General features: G+C 38.7%; 3 protein-coding genes across 3 annotated transcripts; all 3 read left to right on the forward strand.

Annotated features, from left to right (window-relative positions):
- The first annotated feature begins 2,031 nt into the window (after positions 1-2,031).
- On the forward strand, positions 2,032-4,674 carry LOC104000327 (autophagy-related protein 8C-like). The gene is made up of 6 exons (XM_009422338.3): positions 2,032-2,132; positions 2,220-2,275; positions 3,466-3,521; positions 3,604-3,656; positions 4,238-4,356; positions 4,430-4,674. Exons 2-6 carry the CDS (start codon positions 2,239-2,241, stop codon positions 4,522-4,524), a joined length of 360 nt encoding a protein of 119 aa, XP_009420613.1. The 5' UTR covers positions 2,032-2,132; positions 2,220-2,238; the 3' UTR covers positions 4,525-4,674.
- A 156-nt stretch (positions 4,675-4,830) lies between these two features.
- On the forward strand, positions 4,831-9,522 carry LOC104000326 (subtilisin-like protease SBT3.5). The gene is made up of 10 exons (XM_009422337.3): positions 4,831-5,723; positions 5,792-5,883; positions 6,248-6,345; positions 6,420-6,575; positions 6,801-7,426; positions 7,835-7,905; positions 7,979-8,224; positions 8,309-8,426; positions 8,596-8,767; positions 8,854-9,522. Exons 1-10 carry the CDS (start codon positions 5,628-5,630, stop codon positions 9,399-9,401), a joined length of 2,223 nt encoding a protein of 740 aa, XP_009420612.2. The 5' UTR covers positions 4,831-5,627; the 3' UTR covers positions 9,402-9,522.
- Positions 9,523-17,147: 7,625 nt separating this feature from the next.
- LOC104000324 (uncharacterized) lies at positions 17,148-17,769 on the forward strand. Its single transcript, XM_009422335.3, has one exon. The coding sequence runs from the start codon at positions 17,248-17,250 to the stop codon at positions 17,590-17,592; it is 345 nt and encodes a 114-aa protein (XP_009420610.1). The 5' UTR covers positions 17,148-17,247; the 3' UTR covers positions 17,593-17,769.
- The last annotated feature ends 919 nt before the right edge of the window (positions 17,770-18,688 follow it).

Below are 18,688 nucleotides of genomic sequence, written 5' to 3' on the forward strand. Positions count from 1 at the left end.
AGTGGATGATTCATATTACTAAAATTATAATGATTTACATGTGTAATACCAATACACTGATAATTCCAGCATAAACATCTGCTTGCATTTTGTCTTCTTATGGTCTTATTGAGCTTTTGTAACTGTTCAGACAATGATTGCAGAATTATTGGACTCCATAAGTTTATGCTTCAACAGCAATAACTCTGAATACAGTCCAATGAATGGCCATTATAGGCAAAGCACAGCCTTATCATATCAATCAATCCCACTGTCACTCTTCCAATCAAATAAATGATGCCCGACAAAAGCCAAAAAGACAACTGTTTCAAGAGCTGTTGAGAACCTGTTCTGTGCTCAGTGTGTCACACTTGCAAGGCACTTGTGTTCTTGCTAGGCGTTATATCAATTATTTGGCTCCCTTGACACTCACTGATTGCCCCCTCAATGATGATGGATTGAGTCATCCTTATCTCTTGATTTAACATTAACTAGGGATAATGTTCTATATGATTTATATAGAGAGATATCTTTTGCATGTTGCTGTTGTCATTGTATTATTATCCCTAAACAATTGTAGCTTGCTTGATGGAATTTAAGATCTTGCTGGACAATTGAGGAAAAATTTTCTTTTCCACATGTACAAATAAGATATTGTACTCAATCATTTTATTACGTACTTTTTTATCATCACAATTCTAACTTATCATGGTATCAGAGCTACTAAGACTGTCTTAGAGTAATGTTTATCCTTTCTTCCTTATGACTTCCAACACCATAGCTCAATTCTCCAATGAGCAACAACGTCATCCCTCTCGTCAATCAAAAAGACGTCGTTAAACTTACAACAGAACCTTAGAAGTCTGAATGATGTTCTTGCTATCAGAGGAGCTCTCTAGTGACACCTTCATTTGGTGCCTTCATGCAGCCTTTGAGGAGAATGGTGGCAAGCGCGACCTGCACACAACCCAATTGATCTTTGTTCCAGGGAGTGGATCCCTGACGCTCGAGTTTCAGCTTACAAAAACTCAACCTATAGCTTCAAATTATCCTTGACAAACGACTAACCTTATTATCTTCACTAGAGGTGGAAACCATATGGCTGTGAGTTGCCTCGATTCAACGCAAACAAGTTATTGAATTATATAAGGAATACATCCTTGGATTTGTGGGTGAGTTATTGTCTTACCTTCTATTCGAGTTATTCTTATAATAGCTACTGATAAGTATTTCCTTATGCAATTAAGGAAATCTTTTATCTACTATCATTCAAAGTGTGACAATGGTAATGCCACTACTATCTTTATGCCAATTTTTAATCTTATGGTATGTATGTAAAAAATTACTTCTACACACATGAGATATTGGGGTTAAGTTTTAGTCAAGTTCTAACACCTTTAACATATATTGGTTTATGCATTTGGAATAAAAAAATACTAATAATTGAAATTGAAAAAATATGAAATTAAGAAACATGATAATTAGTCCATTATTTTGTTTATGGATACTCTAAAATAACTGATGAATTGAATATATAAATTAAATAAATGGTTATTCACTTAAAAGTATGAGGTTATTATCTCGATTGAGCTAATTATAAATTATCTCTTATAATTAGTTATGTAATTCTTATATTTTTAAAAATTATATTTAGATCTCTATATTTATAAAATAAAAAGATTTAATCTATTTTTTTTTTACGTTATCAATTCTGTTAACAGAAATACCGTATATGTTCAGTGATAAATCAAAATAGGTAAAGCCAATAAACCTTATTATATTTTTAGCAAAGAAGAAACGAGATTAAATATTTCACTAAATATCAATATAATTTTTAAAATTATAAAAATCGAGATATTAAAGGTCACTAATTAATTAGCCCCCATATGATCAATCTGGTGTTTAGAGAAAAAAATTGTAAAAGGCATGATTAATTCACTTAACTATTACACTTATCCTTCCTAATGGTTATATTTCGAGAGCACGCATCGATCTATTTTCGAATCTTAAAGCACGCATCGATGGACTTGGTTTTTTTTATCTATATCTCCATATATAAATAGAAATACAAATTAAATAAGAGCGTCCGGCCGCGGCTGTTCGATCGAACACCTTCCGGAGGACGAAAGGATCGATTGTTTGTTGGGCGATCGGTATGGTTTCATTCGTCTTTATCTTGCTGTCTATTTGTCCGGTTTGTCTGATCGATGTGGTGGTTGCATTCCGTTCGGGCATCGCAGGACGAACCCCTGGCCACCGATGGCGAAGAGCTCCTTCAAACTCGAGCATCCCCTCGGTTCGTGCTATCGGTCACTCCCTTTTCGTAGCGGAAATCGCTAGTTTTGGTTCTTTCGTGATCCTTTTTGCGAGATCCCCTTGCGATTCTCGAGGAAATCGCTACGTTTGTTTCTAGGGTTTTGTTCTTGTGATTAATCTCGTTCAGTTGATTGCATTCTTTAGGGCTTGTTTGCTACGCAATATGGGTTTGTTTCTTCGGCCTCTCCCGGAAATCGCCAATATTGGCTCTTGGGTATTTCGTGATCGTTTTCCTTTTTTCTTCATCACATGTTCGTTCTTTATGGATCCTATTGGTATATGTACGAGTTTTTAATGGGTTGTCCAGTGGGTTTCTAGGATTTTGATCTTGAACATTGTCATTCTATACACATGTACCTCATCCTGTGGTGTTATCCCCTTACTCTTCGTAGAGGAAAGCGTTTCTTGTCAGATCTTTGTTCTTCAGGGCTTCTTTGGTATATATATTATTTCTTTGGTATATATAATCTTTGTTGTTGGTTGTATGCTTTTATTTATGGACTTGCTGTTTATTTTTCTTGTAAATCATGTATTATACATCTCGTAGACCTGTTTACAGTAGAACAGCCTTTCATATGGTTCCTTTTCTTCCATCTCGCTCTATTGAAATCATCTAACGTGTCTTAACTTATAAGCTTTTATGGACTATTTCATCAAACATTTTATTCTTGTATCTGGAGCTTTTCTTTTTCTTTTTTCTTGGAAAAGAATGATGCTATTGGCAGTCTTTTATTCGTCAAACTGACAAAAGTTGCTGTTAGATAATGTTTTGATTTGACTAGTATCCTTATGACCATGTTATGTATTTAAATTTTATCAACTATTGTCATGCAATTTATAAACTTATATATTTTTATTATAATTATTAATCTTTTTTGTATGTAGAAATGCACTAATGCTAATTTTTAAATTTACTTTTTGACTATTTGTTGAGTTGCTTTCAGTGTGGCTTGCATGATAGTAAGTGGAATAACTTATTTCATGTAGCACTGGAGCATGTTCCGTCCGGTACCGGACGGTCCGTGTACCGGTATGCCATCGGACCGGTACGTACTGCTCGTACCGGGCAGTACCATTCGGTACTGCATACCATGGTTTATTCCTTTACTATCCATAGTATTGAAGTTTCATAAGTTCATATGTTGAAATAATTTTTGCACCCAATTCCAGAAAGGAGGCAAGCAGAGGCTGCTCGCATCCGAGAGAAGTATCCTGACAGAATTCCTGTAAGACTCTTCTTATATGTTGCCTTCAGATCTTGCATGTGCAATTGATCACATAACTAAAGGTGGCTACTACTGAATTCAGGTGATTGTTGAGAAGGCTGAAAGGACTGATATACCAGACATTGATAAGAAGAAGTTAGTTAGCCTCTTTCTAATTTAATTATTTTTATAAGCTCTTGTTGTTTAACCAATTCTCTAAATAATTAAATAGACATTTCATATTTGATCTTTCATTCTTTGAATTAGTGTCTTCACTTTTTTTCTTCTGGTCATGTTTGAAAGCAAGTATTGATAGATGCGATTAATTTAACCATCTGCAATGAATGTTCATAAACTTGATGCTGAAGTAACCTATTTGGCTTTTTTGATATACTAATCTCATACTACTCCCTTATCACAAAAGCCAAACCTTGGTCAATTTTTTAATTATGTATTCAGCAGCTCCTTATATTGACATATACTCTGAGGAAGAGGAAGTAAAAAATTAAATGGAATGCTAAGCACCCACACTATAGGCACTAATCAACATAGGAAAATTCAAACAGAGGACATCCATATCCTAACTCTGCACTAGGAAGCTAATAATAGTGTTGCTGCAACTAGAAGAGCGTGTGACTTGTATTCTTTCTGTAAGGTAAACATTAATAATACTACAAATATTTCCTTGTGACTTCATATTTTGCTGTTAAGTAAGAATTAGTCTCATGGGTCTGTAGGTACCTGGTCCCTGCAGATTTGACAGTTGGACAGTTTGTTTATGTTGTTCGGAAGAGGATTAAGCTTAGTGCCGAAAAGGCCATCTTCATTTTTGTCAAGAACACATTGCCACCAACAGGTCAGAGACAACCCTGTGATTGCTTGTGTTGTTATGCTTGCTATCATTATTCATACGATGTTTGTAACTGCAGCTGCAATGATGTCTGCCATCTACGAAGAATACAAAGATGAAGATGGTTTTCTTTACATGACATACAGCAGCGAGAACACATTTGGTTCTCTTTAAGGCAATGGGAATATGGGAAATATTTGTAGATAAAAACTTGACATATAAATCCATCTGCTGTTTTATGTTCTGAAACTTATGAGGCTATGCTATTAATTAAAATCATAACATGACTTTGATAATTATGATCGCAGCATCCATTGTGTTTTATTTTGATTGGCATGCTACTTTTACTGTCTTTTTTGTTTTCGATGCTGGTATATACATGGTACTACTAAAATGTGCAAGAGAGAAACGTGGAGAAAGATATAGCATATGAGATGAATTCCATTTTGTAAATTGTCTGACCTAAATCTGTGCAGCATGTATATGGAGAGCTTCTATTTGTCATGAATTATACATCTATAAACTTGGATGTCACCTGATGTTGACAGTTTGGGAAGAGAACAAATTTGTGACTTGGGTTGGAGTAAAGACTGGGTGAGAAGGTTGACCTTCGTTCTTTTAGTCCACTAGCATTATTAGATCAGGAATAATAAATTAATGGATACGATAATCCTTGGGCTAGTTTGATGATAGAAAATGATTTTATGTAATTCGGCCGACCAAGCAGTTAGAATAAAAGCTTAAAAGACTGATGGATGAGTAGGATTTTTTTTTTGTTCTGAAATAAAAATTTCATGAAGAAGTTTCATGGGTCCCCTCATTTCTGTACATTAGCAATTTCTTGCTTTAAAAACTCTTTATTCTCAAAATTCTGTTTCACCCCTTGTAGAATAATGGAAAATGGTCCAACCCTACTTGAAATTTCCATCCAACAAAAAGGAAGTTTTCATTAGAGTAGCTTCTACAAGATATCCAACCAATCCTGTCAAATTGAAGACCATTTACCAGTCAGAGTAGAGACAACAAGTGTATAGAAATTGAGCTTAGAAACCAGACAGGTAGGATGTAACACTCAGAACCAATGACTTTTAATATTGTGCTGATCTATTTGATGTAAATTGAAGAAAGAAAAATTGTGCCAACCATGACAGAATGATTTTTGTAACAAAAGCTTTGGCCTGATGTAGTCTTGCATGCCTGAACATATGCCCACGGCAGCATAATTTGGGTATTAATTGAGAGCCTGTTCTCCCATTGACAACCACACCAACACAGAGATGGCTTCCCAAACTCATTTCTGCCATGTCTTTCTCCTCTCTTTCTTAACTCTTCAGTTCTATCAGTTCTCCACTGAAGCTGAAGCCGGTGCCAAGGTAAGTTTTTTCTCTTTCTCTTGTTAATTTTGGCTCTCATTCTTGTTATACTTGTGGTGGCTTTTTAGCTGTACATCGTGTACTTGGGAGAGAGGAAACATGAGAACCCAGACCATGTCACTGCTTCACACCATGACATGCTGACTTCCCTCCTTGGAAGGTACTTCTGCTCCGCTTGTATTCATAAGGTTTAATGTTTTCATCTGTTTGATGATCCCTTCTCCTTATCTGCACTACTTGAGGATTTCTGTAATTATGCTTGTTGTTATTGACGATCACACTGTTTAGGTTGATTGACTCGTGCAAATTTCCCTGAAATCGAAGGTCACTCTTGGTGTAGTTTGCAGCATAATTTATTGCCCATATGTGATGTGCATTAATATCATAACTTATATTCCTACAAAACTCAAGTTCTTACTCAGGAAGAAGAACGCCACTCAAGTCCACAAGAAAAGTCCATGAAGGTTTCACGATGATTGTTGTTAGTCTAATACTTTGTCCATGGAAATGTTTGTTGTATGTAGCAAAGAGGAGGCTGTGTCATCAATCGTTTACAGCTACAAGCATGGCTTCTCAGGCTTTGCAGCCATGCTAACGGAAGCACAAGCAGAGGAATTAGCAGGTTGAGCGGCTCTCTCAACCACATCATTCTGCCGAACTTTTTACGCAAACCACTAACCCGAGGAGCAACTGCAGAGTCTCCTGACGTTATCAGCGTACGACCAAGTCGAAACTACGAGCTGCAGACCACACGAAGCTGGGACTTCCTGGGACTGAACTATATGCATCCGACTGGGCTGCTAAAGAAGAGCAATTATGGAGATGGCATCATCATCGGAATGGTCGATACAGGTCCGTCGCACTCTTGCTTCTATGGAGCTAAGAGCTTCTTAAGCCGGTTTATGTTCAACCAAACCTCGTCTCCTTTCTTGTCATGGCATCAACTCCGCATTTATTAGCAGTATTTGCTGGTGTCAGCCGTCTCTTTAAGGTCTTCTTAGTCTCGTCATTTATTGAACACTTGGTATTTACTACAGAAAAACGAAAACAAAGATCACGTATATGTTTCTCTGTTAGGTATATGGCCGGAATCCAGAAGCTTTAACGACGACGGGTACAGCCCCGTGCCGAGCCGATGGAGAGGCGTGTGCCAGGTCGGAGATGCCTTTGGAGCCAACAACTGTAGCAGGAAAGTCATCGGGGCTCGATACTACACCGCCGGGATCGACGACAGCAACCTCAGAATCGACTACCTGTCTCCCCGCGACTACAACGGCCACGGCACGTTCACCGCCTCCGTGGCCGCCGGTTCCCTCGTGCGCGGCGCCAGCTTCCACGGTCTTGCCGCCGGGGACGCGAGGGGCGGCGCCCCCCGCGCCCGGCTCGCGGTGTACAAGGCGGTGTGGGGCAGCGGTAGAGGTTCCGGCGCCGGCAACACCGCCACGGTGCTGGCGGCCATCGACGACGCCATCCACGACGGGGTCGACATCCTGTCGCTGTCGCTGGTGGTGCTCGAGGAGGACTCCTTTGGTTCCTTGCACGCCGTGGCTAAAGGGATCACCGTCGTGTACGCCGCAGGCAACCAAGGCCCCATTCCACAGCTCCTGTTCAACACGGCTCCTTGGGTCATCACAGTGGCTGCAAGCACCATCGATCGGTCTTTTCCTACCAGAATCACCCTCGGAAACAATCAAAGTCTTGTGGTATGCAAGTCAATACCTACTTCTCCGTCACTGTCGTCACCACTGCATTCATCTTTCACAGCACCAAGTCTTCCACAAATAAAAATCTATAATGAACAACTCGCAGTACCCATCTTCATCAAGTGAGCATAGAGTCTTTGTTGAGCAAGACTCTACGAAAATAATAGAGAAGCATTATGATGCTGCCTTCTTTATTTGATGAGATCATATGGACTGCAAACCACAGTGGACCTTCTTAGATCTGGGTAGATGTGGGTCATCACCTTGAACTAGATTATCAGTTGGTGCAGGAAGAATCTAATTCTTCAGAAATGCCTAAATTTGAAGTGTTCTTAGCTGCAAGTGAACCATCATTATTCTTCGTTACACTACTGACCGAAATCCATCATCCATGTCTTTTACTTGCAGGGCCAGTCAATCTTCTATAACTCGACGAGTGAATCAAAGAATAAATACATGCCTCTGGTCCTTGGCGGAAGGTACGAGTTATAACAACTGAATAGCTTAATGGAACCAAAATAGCTCGAAACCGACACGTTCAATGCTCTGCAGCTGCTCGCCGGAATCTCTCAATGGCACTGATATAAGCGGATCGATCGTGCTGTGTCTGGCTTATTCGCTCGTACCTGGTTTCCCCACCGCGCTGTCTACTGTCCTGAATGCTGGGGGGAAGGGTCTTATCGTTGCACAGTTCACCATCAATGTTCTTGAGATCACCAATGAATGCGTAGGCATCATCTGTGTTCTTGTAGACTTCGATATTGGATACCAGATCGAAAAGTACATTGCTACTGAAAGGCAAGTCTTCTCCGATCATTCACAAAACCAGAACTCATTTTTGAGATACATACTGTTCTAAAATGATCTGATCCAACCGAACAGATCACCTCAGGTGGCAGTGGAGCTGACTCACAATGCTATAGGGAAAGAAGTGTTGGCTCCAAAAGTAGCATGGTTCTCTTCAAGAGGACCAGCCATACCATTCCCTGGCGTGCTGAAGGTACTAAACTACTACACACCACAGAAGCAAACTAGCTTTTGCTTCTTAATTGAGGTTCTATAGACATGAGGCATCATCACCATGGTTTGACACAAGATCATCTGAATGCTGTGTGCTTTAAAGATTGCTTTCTGAAAGCTCACCAAATGAACACGGATTCTTAAAACAGCCTGATGTTGCTGCACCTGGTGTCAGCATATTGGCAGCAAAGAGGGACGGCTACACTTTCGGCTCAGGAACCTCGGCGGCCTGCCCACATGTATCAGGAGTAGTTGCTTTGCTGAAATCCCTGCATCCAGACTGGTCTCATGCTGCCATCAAATCAGCACTCGTCACAACAGGTGAGTGTTTAAGATCCTTTTCTGCGAAATAATCACTCATTTATCTATAGCTAAGTGCTTCTGATTGTGCTCGGTACCACGCGAAGCTTCTATCACCAATGGCTATGGCATGCCAATACAAGCAGAAGGAAATCCAAGAAAGATTGCTGACCCTTTTGACTTTGGAGGGGGTCAAATAGATCCCGACAGGGCTGCAGATCCAGGCCTTGTATATGACATCGATCCGAAGGAGTATTACAAGTTCTTCAATTGTACAACAGGACAATTTGATATCTGCGCCGAAGTGCTCCAGCCCGTGTATTACCTGAACCTTCCTTCCATCTCCATTCCTGATCTGAAGACTACCACTGCAGTTTGGAGAACAGTTACCAATGTTGGAGAAGAAGTAAATGCAGTGTACAAAGCATCTTTCGAGCCCCCACCGGGCGTTCAGATGGTGGTGGAGCCACCGACGCTTGTGTTCAATGCCACTGCCAAGCTGCATAGTTTCAAGGTGACCTTCACGGCCATTCACAAGGTGCAAGGAGACTACATGTTCGGAAGCCTGACTTGGCTTGATGGTGGAGCTCATGCTGTTCGGATGCCGATTGCCGTCCGTGTAGTGATTCGGGACTTCTACGCAGATGTTGCATGAATCATTTGGACAATAGTAATCTTGTTAAGGTGTTATGAACACAGATCATGTAAGCTTGGCTCAGATCAAAATAATAACTGAATAAATAAGGATAATTACATATTATCCTTATAATTAATTATGATTAGTTTTTAGATTCTTATACTTTAAAAATTAACATTAAGATATCTACACTTACAAAGTTGAAACATTTAAACCTAATTCTCCTTACGTCATTAATTTCGTCGACGGAAAAAATTACACGTGTTGTCATGTGTAAAAAAAATTATAAATATAAAAGATAAAAAATATAATTTTATTATCTTTTAAATTATTAATTTTATATAAACATTATCAATTTTCTCTTCTCCTCTTTCCAAATTGCTCGCCCACATCTTATCGTAATTTCCTGCTTGCCCATTGCACCCACTCACTCGTCACTCGCCCGTAACAACGGGTGAGCAGGTGTGGCGAGCAAGAGGTGGGCGATCGAGAGGTGAGCAGGTGCGGTGGGTGAGCAACGAGCGAGCAAGTGCAGCGGGGGTGAACAATTTGGAAATATAATGAAATTACGTTTTTATCATTTTCATTCAATTTTTTTTTATACGTGTGATTTTTTCAGTTGACGAAGTTAACAATATAAGAAAATTGAGATTAAATGTTTTACCTTTGTAGGTATAGAGACCTCAATAGTACTTTTTAAAATATATGGATCAAAATACTAATCATAATTAACTATAGAGAGTAATATGTAATTACCCAAATATGCTACTATTGTTGTGTCTACTATGGAAATATAAAATAATTCAATTGTTTATGTTATGAAAACATAACTAAGACTTGGCTTGGCTTGATGGTGGAGCTCATGTTGTTCGGATGCCAATTGTCGTTCGTGTGATGATTCGAGACTTATATTATATGAACCTTTGGACAATATTAATCTTGTTAAGATGTTACGAAAACATTTTATGTAAGTTTGGCTCAGATCAAAATAATAACTGAATAAATAGGGATTATTATATATTATCTATATAGTTAACTATGATTAGTATCTCAATCCTTATATTTTAAAAAGTAGTATTGAGATTCCTACACTTACGAAGGTAAAACATTTAAACTTAATTCTCCTTACGTCGTTAACTTTATTGATGAAAAAAATTATGTGTTATCACGTATAAAATATAATTTTATTATTTTTTAAATTATTAAATTTATATAAACTAGAAGGAAAGATAATGAAATTACATTTTTATCTTTTCCATTTGTATATTTTTTATATGTGCGATATTTTTTATTGACGAAGTTATGTTTAGCGATCCTAATGTTACTTTTTAAAATATAAGAATCAGAATACTAATCATAATTAATTATAAAAAATAATATATAATTACCTCGAATAAATATGCCACTATTGTTATGTCTACTATGGAAATGCAAAATAATTCAATTGTTTATGTCATGAAAACTGATCATGTAAGTTTGGCTCAGATCGAAATAATAGCTGAATAATAAATATGCCACCATTGTTATGTGTAACATGGAAATGTAAAATAATTCGATTGCTTATGCCAAATTGGCAAATGTCAAATACATGCAAGTTTTGACAAACACAATTCATGAACATACTTGCTCTGATACTTACTGCCATCTAACTGTAATCTTCCAGAAGAATTTTCTGAACCATATCCACATCAAATCTACAAATTTAGGGGTCTGAAGGATTACATTAATATGGGAGCAGACAAAATCTTATCCGATATCCAACGTGGAAGCAAACGTCAGCATGTGCTTTCGAGCCAACTACCCCTTCGTTCTCCACCAACCTATCAAACCTCATCCCTTTTCCTTTCGAGAGCAACTACCGGTCTTTCCTTGCCATTCTCACCATCCATTCTTCTTCTCTCCCACCTTCCTCCTTATATAATCCTGCTCGTGAGTCTACTCGCCTCCATGAATCCCTCCCAACACAACCCAACTCTCTCCACCGATCCTCGAGAGGAGGGTAAAAGACACAGTTCTTGGGGTTACTCACTGTCGGAATCTCCTGCATTTATTGGAGTATGGAAGATTTGGACCGATCGTCGGATGATGTTGATTCTAAAGGTGAACACATGCAATCAATGCTTGTTTCTCTAATTGAATGACCGACCATCTCTGGTTGGCTAACATCTTTGTGTGTTTCCTTCAGATGGGAACAGTCAAGATTCCAAGATGGATTTCTCGGAGGATGAAGAGAAGCTCATTACCAGGATGTATAATCTGGTCGGAGAGAGGTCGGTGAGCTTTCACTTTTGTTTCGAGTAGCACCTGGAGCCAGTTTCTTGCTTTTCTTTACTGTTTCCTGTTGTTCTGAAGAGCAGGTGGTCACTGATTGCTGGAAGGATCCCTGGAAGAACAGCTGAAGAGATTGAGAGGTACTGGACTTCAAGATACTCGACAAGTGAATGAGTGGCTGCTTATCCTGTGCTGTGCAATGACGAGCAATTTTGGTGGGATTTTACTTAGCTTGTATTATAGGTTTCCAGCTGTTTAGCTTGTCTCTCTGGAAATGGCTGCTGGGTGTGGCAGTTCTTAGGTTGGTTCTCTTTATATCGGAAGGGGAAATCAAATGTCTATGCAACTCCTTTTGCACTACAACTTCCATAGTGTTCTTTGTGATAATGTAAATCTGCAAGCTTATTGTGCTTTTTTCTGGTGTCTGTTTTGCAATGATGCTTCAAATCTGCAAGCTCATTGTGCTTTTGTTTTTGCTTTCAAGTATAAGGATCTTCTTTCTACTATGTAGATTGTTCTCAAAGCTCTCTCTCAGTCTCTCTCTCTCTCTCTTTCTGTCAAAATTGGGGCTCAAAGTAGAGCAATGCTACTGCTACAAGCAGTTCAAACTTGGAAAAAGAGAACTCAGGAACAATGGAAGGAACAAGTCTTTTCACAGAGGGCTTCTGCTATCTGATTCCAAAAAAAAAATCCTCATTTTGTCTGCAAAAGCATTTTGCAAGGATTGAATAAAGAGATTGACCAGCTTAGTCTGTGTGGTTCTAATTTTAAGAATCTCAAGCATATTGAGCTCCTTCTCCATCACCTCAATCTTTGGTAACTTCATGCATGATCTTTCCTTCTAGTTAAAATAGTCACCTTGAGGAAGGCATGTGCCATATATTTAATGTCTTAGGGAGATCATGTGAAGTATGCAATGGTAGATGCAAGATACAAAGGAAAAAACACTGAACAAGAAAATAGAGAAATGAACTCTTGAAGTCTGAGAAAAACTATGATCTTATACTTTAGCACAAAGAGACTGATTGGTTGGGATGCCATCAGACTCAACTCAATCCAAGGTAGAGAGACACAAATGAAGCTGATACTTCTTATCAAAATAAATAAGAAGCCGTTTCCATCTCATTCCAAAACCTTCATCAAGAACATCAGCCAAATCATTTAGATAATAGTCTACTACATCACACAAGGCAATAAAACAAAGCAAAATTTAGGTCATGTTAATCCTCAGGTCTTGTGTGTTCAAGCAAGCAGACATTGAAGCTCATGATCCACAGAATAATGAAGTAGTGACTATGAGCATCATTTAAATTGGAGAATGCAATGTACAACCAAAGCTCTGTCATGGCTGATCAGTTCATCTCTGGTAATAAACCTGTCATTGAAGGTGACAATAGGAAATGTCAAATGAACCACATACAAGAAAATTCTGTCCTCCTTTAGCACCGAAACAGTGAAAAGATCATCTAGATTGAATCAGTGTGAGGATTCCAGAGTTCTACAAGCAAGTAGCACTTGCCCACTGTTATCTTTATTGTAGTATTGAGATGTAATATGGTCATTACTCCCATTTCCATCCACAGCAGCCTGAAAAGAGAAATTGGGGTTGAACACAAGAAATAAGTACTAAAGTTTATTCCAGACCATCTCATCTTACAGCATGCATGACTTGCTTTATTTCATCCTCTCAGAGATTTTAGCCAAGACAAGTATCCATTACTGGAAAACATCCTCTTGAGCCCTACAACAAGGATGCAAATGTATGCTTAGTCCTATAACATGGTGTAATCTGAAACTATTGCTGGCAACTTCTTGTTGTTTCTTCTGATATCTTTCTTACCAATGAATCACTAGCATATGCATTTGTCTGATCTGAATATTCCCTACCAAAACTATTGCTGAGTTTTCTCTGACTCAGTATCCTCCTCATTCGTTAGGTTCCTTTCTTTCTCTTGGAATGTCTTGGAGACCTTTACAACCCAAAGGATGTCTCCAATTCTCCATTGCATTAATCACCTCCAAATCATCAAATGAGGCTGGCTCTTCATAGTGACAAAATAAAGTTGCATATGAACAGTTCTGATCGATGGCTGAACTAAGATGAAGAATTCTGAAGAATCTCTTCTTTTTCTTTCATATGCATTGCGTCCACACACATCCAAATTAATCTGTTTTGATGTTGCTCCCATAGAGATTCAAATTGGAGCAGTACATCCTTCAACTTGTTCAACTTGTACCACATAAGTGTAAGCACATCAAAGTCAAAGTACAGAGGGGGTTAAGACTCGGAAAAGCTGTTCTACGGCTAAGTGCTTACTTAGAATCTACTACAGCTGGAATGGAAGAGAGAGTTGACTCTGAAAAGTTGCTGCACAGCTGAGTGCTGACTTGAATCTGCTCCAGCAGGGATTAAGAAATTGATGTGACGGTGCTCATTTGTAGATTCTGACCAATAAATCAGGCAAAACTACACATGATGATCTTCATATTTTCTCTATAAATTTAGATTTAGCATATATATTCTTGCAAGAGTAAAAAACTTAGAGATATGTCACTGTAGTTGATACTGGTCAGTTAGTCAATAGTATAACAACACTGAAATTACATGAAAGATGAGAATAATTATTGGACTGACAGCCCACAGATTCAGTCTATAGTGGGTTTGGGGTTGCCCAAACCCACACCCCCTCTTAATTCCGTTGCATATTATGGTCTTCTAGTATTTGTTCATATACAAAGGTTATTCCTGTTTATATCTTGGTGTTCTATTTGACTGTTGTTCTATTTAATTCCGCTGCTCTTCTAGTATTTGTTCATATACAAATGTTATTCATGTTTATATCTTGGTATTCTATTTGATTATGATTCTATTTAATTCCGCTGTATATTATGGTCTTCTAGTATTTATTCATATACAAAGATTATTCATTTTATATCCCTATCAATAATAAAGATAATTAAACTCAAATTAGTTAATCTTGATGTCATCCTGTATATTACTAGATTGACAATCCAAACAATTCAACAAATAAATTATATGTCAATATTAATATTTTTTTTTTACTGTATATCCTTCTCAATATTAAACAATCCAGACACTGCTATTCTGAAATATTTTAATTTTCCTTCTTAAGTAAAGAAGTATCAGGATAATTTCAATCTGGATAAATTGTTCATGTGATGGATGCATCCATCACAGCCATGCAGGACCATGAAAAAGATTCAAATGCTGGCAAGTTCTTCTCTACTGGATCTGGTAAAAGAAAATTGTGATACATATGTTAACATGGATAAGATAACCATTGACAACTTGGACACACAGCTTTACAGGTTGCCAACATGGACATGGAAGAAGACCTCTTGGACTTGAGATATAGCCAACTCTGGTGAGCTTTTTTTGGCTCTATTAGAACTTAAATGGATTAGGTGAGTATGGTGGATGATATCTTTATCACTTACACTATGACAAAATGAGTGACAGATTCTTAGGAACAAAAAAGTTCCCACACTTGTTGAGATGATCAGATTCCTTCCTGAGCTCTTTCCACACTAAACACATTCCTATATATATATATATATATTCCTAACCTCTACCTTCATCACTGAATTTGACATATAGTGATATAGACACCAGAGTTACAGTAAGCTTCAGTTTACCTAAGTGCCTTCTATTAAGTTCAGCTATTAGGTCTACCAAGTCTCAAAACAATAGATCTCAGTGACAAAACTAAGAAAAGAAGTCTACTAGAAGCATGATGATATCTATCAGGGAATCATGTATCAGAGCTGGAAGTCCAGGAATTCATTTAGGTGAACAAGGATGGAAGAAACAGGTTTAATCATTCACCATTATGTGAAATTGGAATGTGTGTATTTGTCATAGATGACTCTTTCCAACACCTTGGGTGATGCAGACTGCTGAGCCACTTTTGCATGGCAACTACTGCCAGTTTCCTGCTTGCAGCTTGTCATGTATATTTTCTGGAGGATGAGGCCGTCAAAGGAAGTGATTGATTTGGAAAAGATCTGTGACAAGAGTACTTGTGCCAGAAGGAACCAACTCAGTCAGAGATTCTAAAGACATGCCATGTTCATACTCATCTGCCTGAATGAAGGAAGAGATACCATTCATGTTCTTTTACACACTAGGCTGAATTAGATCAACAACCTTTAGCCAAAAGCAGATGCAGATCCATGCATGTAGCAAAGAAGACTAACCTTTTTCTTGGCTCTTTAATCTTTTACACTTACCATATTTCAAGGTGTTGTCATCCACATATTGGCTGACATTGTTGATAGCAATCCTGATCAAGAGACAAATTCTTCTGATTGGTTATCTTGCAAAGAGCATTCAAAACAATTAACCAAGTAAGTGCAAGGAAGCTTCATATGCCATCATGGATTCCTTGACCACTTGTTCATGTTAAATCTCCAACTTCAAACTGTATTCTCTTTCCAGGTGCCTCTAGATGACATGGTCGGAAATTTCCAGAAACCATGCCTTTGTGCAAATTAAGGCCATTCAGAAGAGATCAAACTGTTTTACCAATGACAGATTCAATGCAGAGATTCATGGACAACCTCCTTGAATCAATGCCACAAGCAAAAGATCTAAGAAAGAGAGATGGTTCCAGCTTGCTCAACAAATCTTCTCAAAGGATGGGAAAAGATAAAAAGAGTTAAAGCAACCTCTGTTTCTAGGTAACCATTTTCCACGGATTCAATGATACACACTTCAAGACCGCTGACAAATCCTCTTGCAGGGAAACCATTCCCTTTTAATGCTAGTTATTACTAAATGAAAGAAGTTGACTTCCTAGGAAAAGTAGATGTGCCATATCTGAGAGGTATAGCCTCATCTGGATCTAAAAATGAACAGAGGAGAACCAAAAACCAAAGATGATTTTTTGCATCACTGAAATGCTGTTATCAGGAAAACAAAGAAGCCCCAACCCTTGATCAGGATTTGTTCTTCACCAAGAAAGACTCTCTTCAGCTACTGCTCCCTGCTGTAAGGAATTCATTGGTGAGGATTGGATTCAATCTGTTGTTTGTTTGTGTTCTTGTTTCAAAGGCTCCTAAATAATGGCGGAGTTGGCAAACTGTACATCGTGTTCCCTTCCTAATCCACACCCTGTAGGCATCCGATGCTGGCTCATGACTTCACCTAAACGCAAAGAGAAGAGAGCCGTGGGAGGTGGTGGGAAGCAACTGATAGGGGCGAGGTTAGATTTGTCATAAAGATCGTGTTCCAGACAAGACCACGTTTACACGGGGAAATCCAACTACTAGATTCCCCTCGCGATCCACGTTCACACGTTGTCGGCGCCGACCCGCCATGGACCCCCGCTGCTGACCTGTCTTGCCCTGACGTCGCCACGAGGGACTTCGACGAACCGTCGTCTGAGCTAGCGGCCTCCTCCGCGTCCCCCCCTCTTCCTTCCACCTCTTCCCCTTCTCTTCTCCATAAATAGCAGCCTCCTCCATCGTTGCTGCCTCCTCGATCTCATTCCATAACACATTCTAACATCAAGACACAAAGAAAAGCACGATAACAGAAGGAAGGAAGAGAGTAAAGGAGGAGGAAGAGGGGATGGGGAACTGTCTCGACCTGCAGAAGCCGGTGACATGGGTTGACGACGAGGACGACGACTGGGGATCCATGGAAAGCAGGAGCCCCAAGCATTACAAGAGGCAGCGCAAGGCCGGAGCGGAGGCCGCCAAGGAGAAGGCCAGCTCCGGCTCGACCGAGATCAAGATCAAGATCAGCAAGAAGCAGCTGGAGAAGCTTCTGCGGCAAGCCGACGACGGCGAGAAACTGCCGCTGCGACGATTTATCGCGGATCTGGTGAGCATGGGCGAGTCGTGGGAGCTCCACCATGATCAAGGGAGGCATTGGAGGCCGGAGCTACAGAGCATACCGGAGGTACCCGAATGATGATGATCATGATGGTGATGATGGCGATGATGCAGAGTATATATTTTGCATGTATGTATATTACTATAGATTTGGTGTAAATTAGGTAGTAGAAGACATTTTTTTTATCTTTCCTTTCTTTGAGTTTTGCTGTATACATATTATCGAATTGGTGTATACAAGTATTATTCCTGTCAATTTGGTGTACATTACAATCAGATTGGTGTAAATTTAAATTACATTATATATATATATATATATATATATATATAGAGAGAGAGAGAGAGAGAGAGAGAGAGAGAGAGAGAGAGAGAGAATAAGATATACAAACTAAGAAAAAGTCTCAGGAAGAAGCAAGAAAATGTTGTCATGTTGATTAAGGATGCAGTCTTAAACATAGAAAAACAATGCAATTTTGCAAGCAAAGACTGGATTTTGCTTGCTGTGGATTTTTTAGTTCTGGTTAGAAAAATTGAAGCTTTTGCTTTAAGGATCAGTCTACTTAGGTAGTTGTTGCTGCTGTTGGAATTCTTCTCTGGTCTTCTAATATAAACATTGAGATAAAGTAGAGACATAGATGAAATGAGTCACTATAGACTGGTACTCCAAATATGCCCTCTGTTTAAGACCAAGTCTCAAGTTAGAAGGTGTCCATCTTCTGACCTTATCTTGAATCTGATGAAATGTGTTTGACTTGCAGAAGCAGACAATTTCAACTTGTGTGGCTCTCAATAGAAACCATGCAAAAGAAATAATGTTAACTTCAGTGGACTATTAATTAGTGTACTACTCTGTTTCAGCACCAATAAAAAGTGATATTATTCATCATTGCTGATGTGCATGTACAGAATATACTCTCCTCTTTTTCGCAACCAAATAATTGAAGCTTGTAATACAAAACATATTACTATATTATGATTTATAATTTGTGAGTCAGAGTCTGATGGTCACTTTTGTTTACTGTATCTATGAGTATAGATTGCATGAGATCATCAGTCAGAAAAATGGTTCAAAATATCGATTATAACGGTGTTTGCGTTTAAGAATGGCAACTCTGATACTTTGCATCCAAACTCAGCCGGTTTTGCTGTAAAGAATCATAATATGAACTCTGGTG

Source organism: Musa acuminata, chromosome BXJ1-10 (assembly GCF_036884655.1).
Source record: "Musa acuminata AAA Group cultivar baxijiao chromosome BXJ1-10, Cavendish_Baxijiao_AAA, whole genome shotgun sequence".
Classification (NCBI taxonomy): domain Eukaryota; kingdom Viridiplantae; phylum Streptophyta; class Magnoliopsida; order Zingiberales; family Musaceae; genus Musa; species Musa acuminata.